This window comes from Xenopus tropicalis, chromosome 4 (assembly GCF_000004195.4).
Source record: "Xenopus tropicalis strain Nigerian chromosome 4, UCB_Xtro_10.0, whole genome shotgun sequence".
Taxonomy (NCBI): domain Eukaryota; kingdom Metazoa; phylum Chordata; class Amphibia; order Anura; family Pipidae; genus Xenopus; species Xenopus tropicalis.
In genome coordinates, this window is record NC_030680.2 from 37,791,401 (window position 1) to 37,810,553 (window position 19,153).

Below are 19,153 nucleotides of genomic sequence, written 5' to 3' on the forward strand. Positions count from 1 at the left end.
CTGGTTTAGATTAAAAGGGGTTAAGTTAACTTTAAGTATAATGTAGAGAGTAATATTCTGACATTTTGCAGCTGGTTTTCATTTGTTACTGTTTGTGTTTTGTGAACTATTTACCTTTTTTTTTTAGCTCTCCAGTTTGAAATTTCAGCAGCTATCTGGTTGCTAGGGTCCAAATTACCTTAGCAACAAAAGAGTGGTTTAAATGAGAGACTGCTATATGAATAGAAGAGGCCTGAATAAAAAGATAAGTAATAAAATTAGCCTCACAAAGCAATAGATTTTTGGCTGCTGGGGTCAGTGACCCCCATTTGAAAGCTGGAAAGAGTCAGAAGAAGAAGGCAAATAATTTAAAAACTATAAATTATGAAGACCAATTGAAACGTTTCTTAGAACTGGCCATTCTATAATATACCAAAAGTTAATATTAAAGGGGGGGGGGGACACCTTTAAATTATCGTTACAGGTATGGTACCTATTTCCAGAATGCTCAAAACTGGGGATTTTCCGGATAAGGGATCTTTTCATAATTTGGATCACCATCCTTTAAATCTACCAAAAATCATGTAAACCATAAATTAACCGAATAGGTTTTCTTTTGCCTCAGGATTAATCATATCTTAGTTGGGACCAAGTACAAGGTTCTGTTTTATTATTACAGGGAGAAATGAAGCCATTTCTAAAATTTAAATCATTTGATTATGGGAGATGGCTTTCCTGTAATTTGGTGCTTTCTTGATAATGGGTTTCCAGATAACAGATTCTATTCCTGTCCTAAATTGTGTTTCAGTGAGTAAAAACATATTGCTTCAGAAAGCACAATCAGGCAGGGTCTCATTAAGCCACGGCCACTGCCCCTTGTGGTTCCCCATTGGAAGAAACCAAGAATGCCGAGCAGTGATCTGACTCAGAGAGAAAGTAACTCTACACCCTACTTTTACGCAGGACAGAGGGTTCCATCACAAATTCCACAACCCAAAAATCTATATATACATGTATATGTATCTGTGGGCAAAGGGTTTACAACCTTTTTAATGAAACAATTCTGCATAAAACTCAGGCTATTCTCAGAAGAACATATATATATATATAATGTCACCTTGTTTTTCATGGCACCCTCATTAAAATCTTTGAATTCCACAAGAATGCAGCTGCTGGCATCTGGGCGGAGTGATCGGTCACATTTCCACTCTTCTTCCTTGGTACAGCTAAGAAGAGACTTTCTCTGTAAGGGTAGATTTGTAATGTTATGTAATGAAGGAATACAGAAAGTATATAAAATCTGTGCAGTGGCTTATCCATAGAGGAAGCAGACCCCGTGAGCTCCAGACCCCCAGAGTCACAGGTGACCCTCAAAACATGCAAATCCGCATTTGAGTTTGATATGTTGTGTTTGGGGAGGGGGTGGGGTTGTGGTAGGGGAGCACAGACAAATGTCAATACATTTTTCTACATGAGCTTTAGTTTTGGGAGTGAGACCAGGGAATTAAGGTGTCTGTTACAGAAAGGACAGAGTATCCTTAAAATGTACACAGCAACGCATCACAACCTATCACACAAATGGGTTCAAATTCCCCATTTTATGGTTTGCCTGAATGAATATTTGTCCTAAATAAGAGTGGCACAAGTGAAATAACACTAGCAGAACTGCATATAGGGAACAATGCTTTAAACAAGCTCAGGCTTATTATGCAATTTATAACTCTGAGATTCAATTACAGGAGAAAGAAAGGTAAAATCACTGATGAGTTCCAAGGCACCACCCAGTGATTGTAGTTGGTCACTACCCTGGGCTGGACCTCCCTTCCTGCACCAGATACTGTTTCCTGAGTGCCGACAAATTTTTCACATCTCTCAGATCAGGTCAGGGATTGAAAATAGGCCCTGACATTTCATTTACAGAGGGGCCCAAACAGATTATCTATAGCATCGTACAGCAGCCTCTTTCGGATTTGCCAGAATTCACAGTTTGCCGGTCCAGGCTTGTTAAGGTGTCACCCATTGGGCCTGGGTGAGCACATACTCAGCATATAATTTTTTGTTCAAGATTTCTGTACTGTGCATGCGTCATGCATGTTCAACTAGAATTGGGGCAGGGGACACCTGGGAGAGTGAAGGAAAACTGCAGCACAATACAATTAAACAGTAACTGGAAGGCCTGTGGACTCCTCCAAATGTCAGACTGCTGTAAGATGCCATAGACAGTCACTATTTATTGGGCCTGTGGGGGTCTGTTTCAACCTCTATGTACTTGAAATTCAAGAATCCATTTTGAATCCCAGTCCAGGCCTGGTGGCAAGTATTAAGTTAGAATTACTGGCTTCCCCAATGTTTTTACCTCTCCTTTAAAGTATAAACTGTATAACTCTTACGGAGTAGATGCCTTGCAGATATCGAGTCATTATTGTCAGGTAGGCAGCAGATTCACGTACATCCTTGGTGCGCTTGATAAAAAATCCATCAACCACCTAAACAATTTAAAGCAGTTTTAAGTTCTTGCAGTCCATATCCATTTCAGTGAAATATTTGCATTATTATATTAGGACATGAAAATGAATATCCAGTTATTTATCTATAAAAATGAAACAAGCATAATATATGAACAAAACCTTAGTCTCACACCTTTATTAGAAGATGGAACTCTGTGTATTAAGCTCTCTGTGTGTTTAAAACAAATGAAATGCCTCCAGAGTATACCTTGTGGGTACAGACCTCCTGAAAGGAGAGGAAATTTGGGGGTCCTAATGTGGACAGGTACCATATTGGGCATTATGTTGTATATTTGCATTAAGAGTGAAAGCATGCCTGCACGTTTCTGTATAGCATAAACTGAAAGGTATATGTATTTTACCAAGGTATGTGAACAATGCATCACCTGTGTATTCACTATTGCTTGCTGTAACGTCGTTTCAGGAATACTCAGATGCTGGGCTGACCCGTGGTCCTCCACCAGATATATTGGGCGGCGTAACCCACACCTTTTTAAGCGGAACTGAAATAAGCAGATGTCAAAATATAAAGCTGATAGAATATACTACAACTGGTAAGAACAGATGTATAATGGCATTTTCTTTAAATACTGACTTAAATATCTTGAGACAGAAGTGTAATTCACAGAGAATATGAGACTGTTACTAACACCAATAGAAAGCAATTGCAGGTTTGGAAACTATTGTTTTCTTGTTTTAGCTGCTGGTAAACTTGACAAAGTTTGAGCAGCTCAGATTATCTGAGACAGCACAATAAACTACACTGACATATTCTCACTAAAACAGCACTGTTTTACTCCCTGCCCCTCACCTCTGCCCTTACCTAGTATGTCAGGCTTTTGTGCACCTGTAGGTGGAGGTGGTTTAAATGGCAGAAAGTGCTTGGAAGTGAGAATCATACCACTGACTCCATGACCCTCTGTACCCATCATGGTTGTTGAGTCTGCAGTATGGCAGTTATACCACTCACACCCCACAAATATATCAATTTCTTCATCTCCTCCCCACCCCACCTCTGCATCTTTCTTCCCCCCAGTTGTATTAATTAGAAATGGGAATCATGTTTGATTTGAAATATGCAACTATGAAGTTAAGTGGTAGTATGGGGTGTGTAGCACTCAGAGATGCTTTAACATTGTGTTTGTAACTACAATATATAAAGAGCTGGAATATAACCTGATTAGCAATAAACCTCACAAGTGAATCTGGCCACACAACTTAAGAAACTCCTCCAAATCTTTGTCCAATATTGACATAGTGCCCTGTGTCATTACGTTTACAGTAGGAAAGACATCTGGTATATATACAATATGCATCTGGTTGTCTAAAATAGCTCTGATGGACTGTAGTAGCTACAAGGGAATTACTTGATATAAACAGAACCCCATGACTGCCATTATATTTGCAGAATTACAATGTAAAGAGTACAGTTGCAATGTAGAAGTTAATTACTTGCCTTTTGCTCCCGGAAGCGGCCATCTATAATACTCCCACACAAATCATCCATCCTCTTCCTTTCCACCACATAATCTAATACCAGTTCCCGAGCCTGAGGGATCCGTAGTTGACCTGTGAGTCAAAATAAGTTATACACAGATGAAATATTCTTAAACTGAATGTTGAGGCTGTACCATTAAAGGGAAAATTATACCATAAGAATTAATACTTAACCAACAGATAATATATATCATATTATGTGGACTATTAAAAAATCTTACCATATCGGCATACACATATCAGTAAATATTGCCCTTTTACCCTGAACCACCTTTTTGTGATGGTCTGTTTGCTCCCTCAGAGATCACCTGACAGGAAATAATGCAGCTCTACTGTAATAGGAATAAGTGGGTAAAAACAGAGCTCTGTTCATTCATTGGCTGATGTAACCAAACATGTATGTGTGTCCTTGCTTTGTGTGTGAGCACTGTGACTCATATGAGCCAAGGGGGTGTTTGTTTTTTTAGATGAAGCAAGGTTTTATATATGAGCTGTTTTATGCAACATATTTTTATAGAGTCTTGCATTGTTAGGAGGTATAGTTTCCCTTTAAAAAAAAAAAAAAAAAGGAATTGCCATTTCTGCCTTTTCCAGTATTCAATTAAAAATTTTGTTTGATTGTTTAGGGGCTGACTGATCCCGGCAACCAAAAAACAGACTGACCATGAAGGTTCAGTGTAGGTGTTTTAATTACTTTAATTTCAGACCCAATATTTAAGATCTTCAATTTTAACTTCTAAACTGCTGGCCCGTTGCTAGGGTATTGTTAGCAACCAAACAGCAGATTCCAAGCTGGAGAGCTGTAGGGCAGAAAATATTATACTCCTTGTACGGGAAGTTTTTGTACCCTAATGGTTCAGCAAATTTACTCCAAATTCCTGTGTTATCCAGATACATTTTTATATGTTGGTATCTGCAACATTCCACATTCCTACAACTGAGCAGCCCTTCCTTTCAATATACCTACTATATCTAATCTAATCTTACTTTTAAGAAATAAACTGTTGTTACAATTTTCTATAGGGAACTGTGGAAATGAGCAAATTAAGCAGGTAAATTGGGAACAGAAGCACACACAGTACACACAGTAAATAGATGATTATGTGTACATTATAATGCCTTGTTTCTGGAGATAATAATGAACATCACTAAAACATAGCATTATGGGCAAGACTAACAATGCAAATTAGTTTAAAAAGGTGCTAGGAGGTAATTATACCTGTAAGTACTTACTACTGCCTTTATCATACTATGAACTTGTGTTTCATTTAACACTTACCAGGCACAGGCTGTACTTTTTCTTGTGCAATCCACAGGAAATCTCCAATGTGCAGTTTGCGCACATCAAAATTCACCCCATTCCTTCTAAGTTCTGTAACTAGTTCCTGCTTCCTGTGAGCAGCACCACTGCAAAGTCAATAGGATATGTGCTGAGATTTTGAATGAAAGTAGATTCAATATACAATCAATACAAGTTGTTATTTGTATATATAATTGCTATTAAAAGCAGTGTTTGTCTGTCCTTTTCTATTCTCTGCCCTGGTGGCTCTGGCATTTGAAACAATGTAACACAAGGCAGCAGACTGACAGACCTGTGTTGCTTGAGAAGACTGGCTTTTGCAACACTTTCATTAGGCAAAAAATTATATTTAGGGTTGAAGTCCTATAAAACTGGTAACAGGTAAAAAAAAAAAGGGGGGAGTTTGTATTCCCCCCTTTACCAGAGACCTCTAGAGGCTAAAGTCTAAAAACACTCCCAAATTATAAAGGATAATGTACCCACAACTAAATTTAAAAGGCTATAAAGTCACCTTGGAGATCTGTGACCTTTAGATGATATAGTTATTACATTTCAAGGGGGATAACAAGGTTATAAATAAAGTACAGCGTTTATAAAGTGCAAATGTGGCTGCAAGTCACCATGTTTTTTTATCACCAGAATACGGTGGTTTTTCATAATTTAAACTGCTGTCAATGCATCAAAACACATGCAACTGAACTTGCATTTTAATGGAACATAATTGCTCTGGATGGAGTAATTTTTGGTTGTCAGTAACAAAGTGACATATATATGGCGTCAAAAGGGTCTAATTAGTTTCCAAAAAAAGAATAATTCATTGGAATGGATGTGGGGCCTGCAATAAATCAGTCCAATTACTGTATGTAAACACACACACACACACTGAAAATATGCATTACCCTGTGGTTTCGATGAAGTCCACACAAAGAAGAATGTTGAAATCTCCAGGGTGCAGAGTAAACTCAGGCACGTGGTTGTACTGAACAGATGGGGGGTCAGAAGAAGTATTCTTAGCATTATGTGAATAAGCCAAATTAAGCTGCTGATCAGGACACTGAACTGGGTCAGCACTGTAAGAACGGAAGAAGGTGGTCACAAACAAGAACACAGCCAGGTGCAATTTGAAATAATAAAGTAAGTTACCAAGGGCTATAATAGGGAGCTCTTAATAAGCTTTAGGCACTTTAATGTATAGGAAACAAGTATGCATCATTACAAAAGCATGATTCCTGGATGCAAAAGCATGGCATTAATATTAAGTAAAGAGGGACTTGCTGTGGGTGGCTTCTTGTGGAAGGTAAATGCTTTTAACACAGTATACATAAAGAAAGCATTATCTATTGCATACAGCAGATAAATTCCTGGACACATGAAGATTAGTTGCTTACTAACTGTAACTGGCTGGAAAATGCATTAATTCTATCTATTGTGTTTTCCAACATAAAATTAGGAACATATTCTACCCAGCTTAAAATAGCAGTGCCTAATCTCTGTGTGGTACCGGGCGCTAAGCGATGATGTGAATTCACAATAAATGATTACATGCAGCAACACAGGAGAACTAAAGTGTTACCCAGGGAAGGTGTCCATTTACTTACTGTATATATGGGTTGGTTTCACTCTCTGCCTCCTCTTGCTCTTCTTCTTCATTGGACGAAGCCTGTACTTGCCTGGGAAATCCATCTGCCCTGCCTTGGTCTTCTGCTTCTTCCAGCCTCTGTGCCAATTCAAGGCCTTTCTCTGTTAGTGAGTACCTACAGAAGCACACAAACAGTGGTTCAGATACTAGTAATATAATCACTGGGCTATGGCCAAACAACAAGCCAAACTTTAGTAAATGCTTCATTTTTGTTGTTTTCTTTTATTGTTATACAACAAAACAAATATGAACCTAAACTGCTTATGGTACTGTTCTTGAATTAAATATTATAGACGTGTTAGCAAGTCAGCAGGTAGCATATACTGGTCTTATTGGTTGCTTTGGGTTACTGCTCCTGGACAAACTTAGTGCCTTTTATTACATATGGGGTTAGACCATAGATACAGTTTAGATCAATTTTTTTCTGAAAAACTTTATTTTGCATAACTTTCAATTAAAAAAGTACAACGACAGAAAGAAATAAGTAAGAGAGAAAAGAAAATGATAAGACCAGAGTTGTAGAACACCTGTCAATCCAAGCAAACAGAGTTCTGGGAAGGGAATATTTGGAAGAGCACGCTTCTCATTGAGAAATAGTAGAACCTCACCCCAAAATCTCTGAATTAAGGGGCAAAACCAGAAAACATGACACATACCGGCTATCTCTTCCCTGCATTTAGGGCAATGATTTGATACAGTATCATAGATTTTTTTTTCAGGCAGTAAGGGGTGAAATGTGATCTGTTTAGGAATTTTGTTTGTGTCTATCTGTCCCTCATAGAAATGGACAGCCTGGGACCAACTTGAGAGCATCAGTCAGCATCTCATAATCTCAGGAATGCCTCTCTGGCATTTTGTCCTGGCTTTTTTCTAGGGGAGAAGAGCCAGAGGAGGGTAGTATAATGTAACGCTAGGGAGGAGGTTTAGTCAGATCTTGTCTATAGAAGCACGTCTCAAGTGTTTTGATGTTGCATCAAATCTAGGCAGTCCATGCCAATTATTGTTTCCTAATGGGTCTGTGGTGTCCAAATGCCCTCAGCAATGAATGCAGTTTCAGTCTGAGACTGAATCACATAAAGCATCACAGTCTGCATCACATAAAGAAGCTAGAAGTACACCCATAATTTCAGTCATGAGAAAGACAGTGATGCCAGTAGTGTGAGGATCTCATGACATATGAATAAGGGGCTCTTATGGGGACTAAGGTCCAAAACAATCATGTTGAAGGATGTATTGAGCCACTGAGCAGCCAGTTAGACAGCTGTTAAGACATCTGTAAGCTTGAGAAGCTTTTTTATACTTGTCAAGTTTAACACCCTTAAATTAAAGGCTGCCCCAAATGGTACCCACATACTCAACTCTGGTGCCACTTGTTTGTTTTTTCATTTCCCTTCAGAATTAATCTTGGAGGTTGCCAGGTCTAACATTGCAAAAAAGTTTATAGCACATGCAAAATCTTGACAGATGAAGGTTAGCAGCACCCTATATTAATGCCAGAAAAGAATGAGTCCAGAAAATGCAGCCTATTTCTAAATTACACTGTTTACATAACAAATAATTCACTCTACCATTTAAAATTTTATTCTTGAACCAACAAATAGATTTTTTTAGCTGTAATATTGGTGTGTAGGTGCCATCTCAGTGCATTGTGTCTGAGTCTGAGCTTTCAGATGCAGGCAGCGCTACACATTAGAACTGCTTTCAGGTTACCTACAGTTTCTCCTACTCCCATGTAACTGGAGGAGTCCCAAGCCAGACTTGGATTTCTTACTATTGAGTGCTATTAAGTGGGAGCTGCTATCTTGCTACCTTTCCATTGTCCTGCTGATTGGCTGCTGGGGGGGAAAGGGAGGGGGTGATATCGCTCCAACTTGCAGCTCAGCAGTAAAGTATGACTGAAGTTTATCAGAGCACATGGCTGTGGTACCCTGGGAAATGAAGAATATGGCAAGTAACCCGCCCGCTCTCAACCTGAACTCTACCCGACCCGGCTTCCTCCCTCTATTTATAGACCTGCCCCGCAATGACATCACAAAAGGGGGCAGGGCGTGCCTATAAATTAGAGAGCTGGAAGAGGAAGCCGGCAGTGTAAGGTTGCGGGCGGAGAGGGTGAGTGGAAGCGTTCAATCCGAACCCGCCTGCAACCCGCAGTTGATTTGGCGTGGTCGGCCCGAACCTGCCTGACCCTGTGGGTGTTGGGCCGGCCCGTATATCACTAATGGCTAGCACCATGTCAAATTTCAAAATGAAATATTAAAAAATCAGTTTGCACTTGTGGTGCTGCCTTTTTAAAGGGTGAATTTAGCACTGATCCAGTCAGCATTGCCATTGTACAGACATGGAACCTGTTATCCAGAATACTCAGGACCTGGGGTTAACCATATAAGAGATCTTTCCATAATTTGGTTCTTCATGCTTTAAGTCTACTAAAAAATTATTTAAAAGAAAAGGAAAAAGTTATAATTGCTGGGGGTGCCAAATGTTAGACACCCTCCCCCCCGCCCCAGTGATTGTAATCACTTACCTGATACCCCAGGCTGGTGCTCCTGTTAGCGGAAAACTGCACTGGCTGGGGGTTTCTTGTTGAAGCTATTCACTCTACTGCACATCTGCAAGCGGTGCGAAGGCTGATGAAGGAAGAGGATCGCTTTGCCACAGGTACCCCAGCCCCGGTGCGGCTTTCTGCTAACAGGAGCGCCGGCCCAGGATATCAGGTAAGTGTTCACTGGGGGGTGCCTAACATTTTGGAATCTGTTTTTAAATTTTGAATTATTTGATTAAAATTAAGCCTATAACAGGTTCTGGATAATGGACTGGCACATTACTACATTATCACATATGTAAGAGTACAATAAACATGAAATACATTTTTCCCTTCCGAATTAAGACTTTCCCATAACTACTCTCAATATCGTTCTTGATGACTTTCTATAAAGTTTTAGTTCTTAGCTGTACGGTGTGATGAATGCTTTGCAATTGTGCTGCGGATGAAAGCCAAGCAATACGGGGGACACAAAACACTCAAAGCATATAAATATAAACAACCAAATGCTATTTTACAAATAGAAATATTAAGTTGTATTTTGCAAGAACTTATGATACCCTGAGGCAGCCCTTCCTGCCAACTAAAAATAGCACTTCTGACAGCTCTCTGGAGAACATAAAGGCCCATTTTGTTAGTAAAAAGAGATGAGGCAGCAGTTAAACTACATTAAGGGTCAAATGAAAGAAGACAGCAAGCCAGCAAAAAAAATAAAAAATCTTAAAGGGGATCTAGGCCCAAAAATTACTAAGGGTGTTTCTCTAAAGAGATTTGCAATTTACATTTATTTTACATTCTTAGTGGTTTCTGAGATATTTGCATTTTTACAATGCTAATAGTAGGCTTTCATTGTAGCTCAACTGAAAGTCACAAACCCAAACGTTGTTCACTTCCTTAATCCAGGAGGTGCATAGATAGTTCATAGACGGGGTTGGCAACACTCTAGGCCTTCACTTGAAATACAAAAAAAAAGTAAATTGCAAAGGTGTTCATAGGGCCACTTCGAATAAACGTTACACTAAGGGGCTGATTTACTTACCCACGAACGGGTCGAATGGAGTCCGATTGCGTTTTTTTCGTAATGATCGGTACTTTGCGATTTTTTCGTATGTTTTGCGATTTTTTCGGATTCTTTACGAATTTTTCGGATCCAATACGATTTTTGCGTAAAAACGCGAGTTTTCCTATCCATTACGAAAGTTGCGTAAAAAGTTGCGCATTTTGCGTAGCGTTAAAACTTACGCGAAAAATGCGCAACTTTTCGCGTAAGTTTTAACGCTACGAAAAATGCGCAACTTTTTACGCAACTTTCGTAATGGATACGAAAAACTCGCGTTTTTACGCAAAAATCGTATTGGTAACGAAAAATTCGTACAGAATCCGAAAAAATCGCAAAACATACGAAAAAGTCGCAAAATGTTCGTTTTCAAGTCGGAACTTTTCCAATTCGGGTCGGATTCGTGGGTTAGTAAATCAGCCCCTTAGGGGCAGATTTATCAAAATGTGAGTTTAGAATTTAATACATAAAAACTCGCCTATGTTCTGTTCATTCCTATGGGATTTTTAGAAGCATATTTATCGATGAGTGAAAGTTAGAACTAACAATTTGATAAATACCTGTTTAAAAATCCCATAGGAATGAATAGAACATAAGTGAGTTTTTATGTATTCACATTTTAATAAATCTGGCCCCAAATGTTTGGGGTTTGGATTAATTATCTCCAGAAAAAGAACTCAGATTCCCAGACAGAAAGTAACTAGTACAGTAATGGCCATCTCCCATAGACTCCATTATAAGCAAATAATTCTAATTTTTGAAAATAATTTTCTTTTTCTCTGTAATAATAAATCAGTACCTTGTACTTGATCCTAACTAGGATATAATTAACCCTTATTGGAGCCAAAACCATCCTATGGGGTTTATTCAATATTTAAATGATTTTTAGAAGACTTAAGATCCAAATTACGGAAAGATCCCTTATCCGGAAAACCCCAGGTCCTGAGTATTCTGGATAACAGGTCCCATACCTGTACAAAATGCCAGCCTATAGTGTTTCTTTCTATCAAATTAAAGATTCTGACTGCCACTGCCATCATGTGACGGCATAAATATGTGGGGTTTCATTTACTAACACTTACTTTTATTACATAAAATTGGCACAACTCACCATGTATTTTTCTTACATTGTAGCATTGCATCCAGTAATTCTAGTGCAATTGTGCCCAAATGCAGGCAGGGCTTGGGTGTCACTGATAGGCACCATTATTACCAGTAGGACTTCTGCAGTATTTATACAGAAATAATCTATTACCTTTATAGTCCTTCAGTTTCTTTTCAACTTATTCTGTGAACATAAATAGCTTTTCTGCTTTAGTGCTTAAGAAAACTGGGCCAGTGTCTGGCACTGACTGAGCTATGAATGAAAGCAGTCACTGGCCACTCATTCACACTGGTCTAGTTCTAGCATTAATCTAGTAGGAAAGTGTGAGACATAGGAGGTAAAAATGATGCCTTGCTTGGTGAGTGAACTGATGGTCATTTGCCATGTCATTCTATGCCAGCAAGTAACAGGAAGGGTGGAAGGTTTTTACAAAGCAAACACTGGATGCTAGATTAGCCACCCTCCCTGCCCATTCTTGGCTCCTCCCCCTGTAACGAACTGCTTGATGAAGGGTTTCATACAGATGCAGCAGGAGGTCTAATGAAAAGGCTCAGTGTTTCACCTTGCAGGGCTGTGGGTTTTGATGACCAATTCCTTCTGAATTAATGTGCTGACAGAAGTCCATGCTGTGTATTTACTGTTAGGATCTGTCTAAAAAGAAAGAAGAAAATATCCAGAGTAAGGAAACCCTTCATATCAGCCAATGCTGTTTAAATATTATAGTTATCAAAGCTGCTACAACATAAATATCAATAATTAGTGAGCTATTTGTGCTTTTATATCCTGCATGGTCATTCCTATTTGAATACAGCCAACAACTCTGCACCACCCAATATAACACACGTTTAAGTCTGATCTATATGTATTGGACATAAAGTGGTAAGATCATTAAAGGAGAACAAAAGGTTATTGTAATCACTTACCCAATACCCCAGGCCACTACAGTTTTATGCTAACAGGAGCACTGGCCCAGGGTATCAGGCAAGTGATTTTAATTACTGGATGGTGCCTAACATTTGTCACCCCTTAAGTAATTAAACCTTTCCTTCTCCTTTAAATAATTAAAGAAACATAAAGGAAAGTAACACCAAAAAATGAAAGTGTCAAAGTAATTCAAACTGAAATAGGGCTAAAATGGCAGAGGTTACATAGCAGATAACAGATAAGCTCTGTAAAACACCATTGTATTCTACAGAGCTTATCTGTTAAGTGCTATGTAACATCTGCCACTTCTTGGCTACATGGCTACACAGCAGCTTATTTATATAAACTATAGTAGCCTTTCTGAAGAAAACATACAACTTTAACCAGTGCAGGGCAGCAGTACATTATCTTTGAATTACTTTAAAATGCTTTCATTTTTTTTTTTTGTTTTGTTTTACTGTTTCTTTCATAAATAAGTAATATATGACTGCAATAAAGTTATTTAGTACTTATTTAACATTGTAACACATAGTTATGTGGAGATATGCACAAAATCAGTGGATTTATTTACCAAGGTAAAAGATTTGTCACATAAAGGTTGTGCTTCCTTCTGTAGTTCTGCCTTGGTCATATAACCTCGGGAACTTGGACTCTGGGGGGAATAAAAAAGAGAAAATTTAAGTTTATATTATTCAGAAGTCAACAGAGCTGGTTTCTCTGTTTTTCAGTTTTTCCTGTATTCTCCTTGGCCATTCAGCTCAAGTTGAGCTATTTATCACTAGGTGCTGTTAGAAATCTCTTTAGTTTTTTTTCTCCTGAGTCTATTGGGTTGATTTCCACAGTTTCTCTGGGGTACAATCATTTTGGCTGTACATGAAGTGCAACATTTCCAATCTGAGCTCACAGTTTTCCTGAACAGAAGTATCTGGCTTCTTATTATACAAACCCCATTTCATAGTCTACTTTAATTTAAATGCTTGTTAATCTTTAAATGATCTTTTATTATGTGGTTCAGCAGCTCCCAGTTTGGTATTTCAGCAGCTATATGGTTCCTAGGGCCTTATTTACCCCAGCAACCAGGCAGTGATTTTATTAAGAGACTAGTCTGTGAAAAGGAGAGGGACTGAATAGGAAGTTAAGTAAAAAAAAAAAGTAAGAATAACAATAAAACTGGTGCCTTGCAGAGCAATAGTTTCTGGCTGCCTGGGTCAGTGACCCCCGTTTGAAAGCTGTTGAAAGGAGCAGAAGAAAGAGATGAATATTTCAAGAACTATAAAAAAAAAAGTAAGTAGCAAAGCAAAGTTGCTAGGAATAGGATATTCTATAACACGCTAAATGCTAACTTAAGTGAACCACCCCTGTAACTGGCAAAAAGTAATTTGGAGGCTGCTATTCCTTTTGCTACCAATTAGGGCATCAGTCTTAATTTCTGTTCAGAATTCTTCAATAAACACGTTTGCAATTTACATTCAGTTGCCTTTCTTAGACTGCAAACGCCAGGCTTTTGACTCAACGGAGAGTCAGCAATAGTTAACTAAATACAGGAAGAGCATGGGCAGTTAGAAGCGCTGACACTTGTACTTTCAAAATGAGCTGGTGAGCCAAAAGCCCAATATTAGCCGTCTTCAACTGTTTATATTTCAGAAACTGAAGATAATAAAAATTTAATGGAAATAAAGTGCTCAGATGACCACTCTGAATTGGTTCCCCTTAAAGACAAACATTTTGACCAGGTTCAGCTTTCCTTTTGGTTTATCTGTGCAATGCCGATTGCGGAAAAGCATGAATGGAAAAACAAAAGAGTCTAAAGCTGGCCATACACGTGGCGATCCGACGATGTTTCGTACGACCATCGGTCGCACGAAACATCGTCAGATCCGCCACACACCATTCAGGGCTGAATCGGCAGGTAAGGAGGTAGAAACAATAGGATTTCTACCTCCTTCTGCCGATTCAGCTCTGAAGGGAGAATTTTGGTCAGGCGCCTTCTATGGCGCCCGATCAAAATTTTCTAACTTGGCCGATCAGCGAGCCGACCGATTTCAGCAGCTTCCTGCGATATCGGTCGGCTCGCTGACATGCCATACACGCACCGATGATCGTACGAAACGAGGTTTCGTACGATAATATCGGTGCGTGTATGGCCACCTTTAGGCTACTGCCAAAGCAGGCGGACGGATTCTCGTGCTGTAGATAAGGGCAGGCTGACAAGCAGTCATATGCTCAGCCTATGCTTGAGACTGCACCTGATGCAGATGTGAAAGCGCTGGTGCGGCTACAAGATGTGAAATTCTGTGACAAAATGCATAGTTAAGTGTTTTGCCGCTTAAATCCACTCCGTGTGCCTGCACCCAGGCCAACACAGTTTAAACTATGTCAGTAAATTCTCAGTGTCCCTCTATCTAACATTCTATGATCCAAAGTGTATTAATGTTGAACATGTAGGTAGAGATTAACTTAAAGGACGTCAAAACAAAAATAAGATTTTTGCCAAATGAAAGAAGAAATAATTCCAAGCAACTTTGCAATATACGTTTACTACACATTTGTAATGTTTTTTTAAGTTATTTGTATAATTAACTGCAATTAAAAGCAGTGTTTTTCCTTTTCTACTCCCTGTCCTGGTGACTAACAATATAACACAAGGCAGCAGACTGACAGACCTGTCTTGCTGGAGGAGACTGGCCTTTGCAACACTGTTTAAAAAACTAGGAGATAAGCAAATATTGCTTTCAATAGTAATTACACTTACAATTAACTTTTAACATTTGTAATTAATTCATTTTGGAAAGTTGCTTAGAATTATGTTTTCTTTTATTAGGTAAAAATTGTTTTTTGAGTTGACTTGTCCTTTGAACAAAAAAAAAAAAAAAAAGAACCAAAAGGCATCACCCCAATTCAGTCAGAAGGTTCAGACTTTACTATACCATGAAGCTATGTGAAACATGTTCCCCCTGACCCGCTGAGAGTACAGTGAAGGATCCCTGAATAAAAAATAGGCAAGATTGGAACCAAGAAATCCAGACTGAGGCTTCTAAGTACTCTAACTACTAGAGAAGGACCCAGGCCCACACTGTAATAACAGAAAGCTGCAGAGATTGATTTCAAGGCCTACGGCACAGTTATGATGACCCTTTTGAGGCAACGGTAACTAAGAAAAATATTGTGCTAATATACATGGGGCAACCCTGGGTTGTGCAGTGAGGTTTAAAAATATTTTAAAACCATCCCATACTTGACACCCATAAGCTTTCTAGTCCATAATGTGTATGTTTGTAGAAATTTACAGGCTGTATTCTGGGCTCAGCTAATGGCTAAATCTCTGCAATATCTCACAAACAACAACACACGGAACAGAGTGTGCATTGTGGCCGGCTTTTTCATTAGGAAAATGCTGCTGTCAAGTCCAGACTGGATTCAGAACAGGCCCTGGCATTTCGAGGACACAGAGGCCCAAACAGCCCTCCACCAGCCCAATAAATAGTGACTGTCTATGGCAGTTGTTCTCAACCTTCCTAATGCCGTGGCCCTTTAATACAGTTCCTCATGTTGTGGTGACCCCCAACCATAAAATTATTCCTAAGACCATCAGAAATATGTGTTTTCCGATGGTCTTAGGCGCCCCCCGTGAAAGGGTTGTTCGACCCCCAAAGGGGTCCCGACCCACAGGTTGAGAACCGCTGGTCTATGGCATCTTACAGCAGCCCCTCTGGCATTTGCCAGAAACCACAGATTGCCAGTCTGAGTCTGGTTGCTATACCATAATATTTTTGTTAATGTGCCACTCATACTGCACTGAACTAAGGCCAAGGCTTTGCCTGTTAGTATGTGACACCCTACTTTGTTTTTTATTTCAAAAGCCTGTGTCAAAACCAAGAGCCTTGTGTTGCCCTGTTGTGTGACTGTAATCACTTACTGCATCACCTCAGTGCAGAAATTACATCAATTCTGTTTCATCTCTGCTAATGTTAGTGTTTTGTGTTTAACAAAGAGCGTGATTCATGACTCACCTTAGTGTCTCTATAGAGGGTTAGCAAAACAGCATAGCCCCCTGACCGTCTCTGGGGAACATATTCACGCTGTTTTTTGCCACCAGTTTTCTTCTTTTTCTACCATGTCAAAAATAAAATACAGTAAATAACACTTGTTTACATTTTTGGAATTGCACTTTATTAACAAAAAACCCCATGCACTACCCAGTCTTGGCTGGTCCTCTGTACTGTTAAGCATATTGCACCTATATGTAGCTGGCTGCTTCAAAAAGACAGTAGAGGCACTTGTTTAGAGAAGGAGAATTGATGCCATAGAACAGATATATGATAAGAAAATTTGAGTGGTAATATCTTTATTATCATATGGCTGTGTACACTCAGGTATGTACAACAACCTTGTGACACATTGAAACTATAAACAAATAGTATGTTATGGTTTTTACAGCTCCCTTAAAGGGGCAGTGTACACCTAAAAACACATATGTAAAAATGATAGTGCTATAAATAGAACCTGTGTTGAAATTCTTTCTGGCTATATTTTTAATTTTTCTAAAAATATTTTTTTGCTATTATAAAGCACTAAGTTCAGAGTTGAGCTACTTTCACTAAACCTAACTTACCCCCTTAATTCTTTTATAAACAGGGCAATTTGTTCAGAGCTCCCTATTTACCTTGGAACAACAAACCCCTTCCTTCTCTAAGTAGCAGCCTTTGAGCAGCTCATTATCAGGGGCTTCTCAGTGAGCTGGTGAACCGGTAAATAGTTTTATCAGCTCCTCAAAAGTTCTGTGAAAGAAAGTGCAACTGGCATCAGCTCCTCTGTTGAGCTGGGGGACATGAAGTGCTAAAGTGAAACTGGCTTGATATTCTTGTGCAGTGCCAGGAATAACATGTTATAGCATATGGCTTATTCATTGCCTTCACGTTGAAAATGGTTGTAAACAGTCTCTCCCATTGGCTAAAATTTCAGATGTGTATCACAAACTCACCGAAGGAGACAGATCTTGGCTTTCTTGCTCAGGAGGTTCCAGTGCATGTGGAATAGATAAGGGTGATGGTGCTTTCGGTTGCCTTTGTGCCTTACGCAGTGTTGAGCTGGAACTTGGAACAGTGTGAATAGGTATATTGGGACCTGGCAAGAAGTATTAAGAGTAGTATTTATATTATACATATGGCTGTATCTCCCACTGGTTTCATACTGGAATCTTTAGGAATACTTAATATCAGAACAATGTACACACTTGCAAGTGTAATGACCAATGTTATTTGATTCTGATCAATATCGGATACAATTAATATTTGTGTGACTGTATATTACACTTGAAAGTGTGCATTATGCATATACAATAAAGTTCATTTTGTGTTGAACCAGTATTTTGGTTAGACAATCAGAAAAGGATCTGGTTTGGGCAACCAAAGCAATGGTGCAATAAAAAATTTACTTTTTTTTTTTTTAATTATAATGTGTTTGTTCACTTTTCAATAAATATGTTACAGATGGACTTATTCAGTGCAACTACTGAACTGGCCTGTGGAGTTTATTTATTTATTTTGTATTTATTAGCATTTCTAGACTGACAATTTCCTGCCTGCATCTGAAAATGTCATTTGTCATCAGGTCCACTGACCCTGGGATCCCAGTTCAGTTTATCAATTTTATTTGCTTATTTTTCTTTTTACACTCTTTCCTTCTGAACCTCCATTCTAATGTCCAAACTTGCCTGGATGCTAAAGTAACTAGGCCCTAGCAACCAGAAAGCAGCTGGAATAAAACCTTGACAAAAAAAAACCCTTAAAAAAAAAATCACAAAAAAATTCAATTGCAGTTTGTTTTAGAATACTGCTGATAAATAGTGAGCTTGTGTCACTACATTATAAGAACAATGCACAATTGTTTTACCTTAGATTTACCACAAGGTGGTGATAAGTTATCTATTAAATACTATAAAGCAAAAGTAACAAAGACGTGTTTCCAGTTCCTCAAAAGACCAAGGCCCCAGTACCTACAGCCATGTAGAACCAGCCTGTATTATATCAGTTATCCAGGGAGCAGAACTACATTCTGCGCACTGGCTACAAAGTCAATGTAAATCCCACAAGTCGCCAGATATGTTTTAAAAGAGAATAAAACTTTTATTTTGAGGTGGTATTGAGATTTAGATAACTGGGCAAATGACATGTGCCCTGGGTTTTAGGCCTGGCAGTGCCCTAGAAAATATGCAGTGATTTAGAAATCAACTGGTTTTAATATGTGAATTGCAAACCACATGTCTCCTAAATGAACCACAGCATCCTGTTACCCAAGTCAAAAGTGAAGTATTTCTAGAAGGAAGAGATTGTGTCCGGTTATGAACTACTGCTTCCTCTCAGATTTGCTGGAGCTATGGCTTGATATTCACGATACTCTTAAGCCCCATGTGGGAGGAAAGGTAAAAAAAAAAAAAGTAAGAAAAATTCTAGCGATTTTCCCAAAGAAGGTGACTTTTGCATTTCCACATGCTTGGACATGTAATATATGCAGTATAGCCCCCTCTGTTACATTCCAAGGTATACCAGTAAAAAAACGGGGCTGAAATTAAGAAGGGGAGGATGGGCCCCGTTCAGAGACAAA

The 19,153-nt window shown here is 38.9% G+C and overlaps 1 protein-coding gene across 7 annotated transcripts in view; it reads right to left on the reverse strand.

Moving 5' to 3' along the window:
• The window catches only part of mus81 (MUS81 structure-specific endonuclease subunit), a 58,207-nt gene that overhangs the window by 3,997 nt on the left and 35,057 nt on the right, over positions 1-19,153 (reverse strand). For 6 of the 7 annotated variants that reach the window (NM_001011004.1, XM_031900045.1, XM_031900044.1 and 3 more), the window contains 11 exons: positions 17,532-17,674; positions 16,561-16,659; positions 13,122-13,202; positions 12,189-12,277; positions 6,882-7,037; positions 6,183-6,353; positions 5,263-5,390; positions 3,943-4,055; positions 2,873-2,989; positions 2,370-2,465; positions 1,097-1,222 (listed from right to left, as the gene is read on the reverse strand). In NM_001011004.1, the coding sequence (NP_001011004.1) occupies positions 1,097-1,222; positions 2,370-2,465; positions 2,873-2,989; positions 3,943-4,055; positions 5,263-5,390; positions 6,183-6,353; positions 6,882-7,037; positions 12,189-12,277; positions 13,122-13,202; positions 16,561-16,659; positions 17,532-17,674 (1,319 nt within the window). Of the gene's footprint in view, positions 1-1,096; positions 1,223-2,335; positions 2,466-2,872; positions 2,990-3,942; positions 4,056-5,262; positions 5,391-6,182; positions 6,354-6,881; positions 7,038-12,188; positions 12,278-13,121; positions 13,203-16,560; positions 16,660-17,531; positions 17,675-19,153 lie in introns of those variants that run through there. The other variant, XM_018093027.2, reaches the window with a different exon arrangement.